The sequence below is a fragment of the Penaeus japonicus genome, unplaced genomic scaffold (assembly GCF_977035675.1).
Source record: "Penaeus japonicus unplaced genomic scaffold, GWHDUDI00000001_assembly GWHDUDI00000031, whole genome shotgun sequence".
NCBI classification, from domain to species: domain Eukaryota; kingdom Metazoa; phylum Arthropoda; class Malacostraca; order Decapoda; family Penaeidae; genus Penaeus; species Penaeus japonicus.
In genome coordinates this window covers 26052431-26053604 of record NW_028234433.1, presented here as the reverse complement: position 1 = coordinate 26053604, position 1174 = coordinate 26052431, and the positions used below count along the sequence as shown (strand labels likewise).

The 1174-nt window shown below is 54.6% G+C and overlaps 1 protein-coding gene across 2 annotated transcripts in view; it reads right to left on the bottom strand.

Moving 5' to 3' along the window:
• Positions 1-386, bottom strand: part of LOC122245981 (uncharacterized) — a 269082-nt gene extending 268696 nt beyond the window's left edge. Inside the window, exon 1 of one of the 2 annotated variants that reach the window (XM_043004191.2) lies at positions 130-386. In XM_043004191.2, coding sequence (XP_042860125.2) covers positions 130-189 — 60 coding nt within the window. In that variant the 5' untranslated portion in view covers positions 190-386. The remainder of the gene's footprint in view (positions 1-129) is intronic. The other variant, XM_043004192.2, reaches the window with a different exon arrangement.
• Between the last annotated feature and the right edge of the window lie 788 nt (positions 387-1174).

The following is a 1174-nucleotide window of genomic DNA, read 5'->3' as shown; positions in this document are numbered from 1 at the left end:
CCTGCCCCCCCCCCCCCAAAAAAAAAGAACAAAAAAATAAAAAAGGAAAAGAGAGATGTGTATTGTATCTCGACCAAAGAAAAAAGAAAAAAAAGGAAAAGAGATATGCGTATTGTATCCTTTCCTTACCTTTTCTGTCAGGTCGCTGCCCAGCATCCAGGCTTTGGGAGGAAGGTTCCTGGTACCCATTTTGGTCGATGGAGTTGAGTTTGGTTTACTTGGTATCGAAATCTATCAACCCGCAACACTACACATACACATACACAGATACACCACACTAAAGACCTCTATAGGGGGGGTTGCTATAAGTGTCGAATAGTCTTTTCTCAATAATCTCAGGTCAAGTTTTTTTTTTCACGCTCTTGTATATCTTTTTCAATAATGTTTAAAACTTATCCATATCAATAACGCTCCGTGTCCCAAAAAAAACACACACCCGCGGTATAGCAGAGAGAACGCGTGCACACTGCAACATGCAAAGCGAGGAGGCAAGGTAAACCGCGCACGCCCAGACAGGTGGATGAGACGAGCGTGTCGGAAGAGAACCCGCGTGTCGACTCGCTTGTGTCGACCGCGCGCTACACACGTCCAGGCAGGTTGACGGGCGGCCGCGGAGTGTGCGGGCCAGTCGACGAGTCTCTCCTCAGGCTCGGCTGGGTGGCTCGCGGCGGAAGGTAGCGGCGGCGGCGGCGGCGGCAGCGGCTGCGGCGGTGGCTGCGGGGTGGAGGCAGCGGCTAGGGGAGGGGAGGTGGGACTCTCTGGGGTAGGGTGGAGGAGGAGGGTGGAGGTGGGAGGAGGGAGGGGGAGGGAGGTGGGAAGAGGGAGGGAGGAAGAGGGAGGGGGAGGTGGGACTCTCTGGGGTAGGGTGGAGGAGGGAGGGGGGGAGGGAGGGCTCGTAGCGGGAGGTGGTGGGAATTGTGTGTCACGACCAACACCTGACACTTCTACTGTACGCGCGCCGTCGAGAGATGCAGGTGCACGACGGAGCTATTAGGATTATGCTATGCTCCCTCCTTTCACCTCTCCTCACTTTCTCATCTCCCTCTCGCCTCACCTTCCATTTCTCTAATCTCTTCCCTCCCCCACTCACGTCTCGTTGCCTCTCTCTCATCTCTCTTTCCTCCTTCCCTCTCTTACCTCTCTCATCGTCTCCCACTCGCCATCACATCTCTTC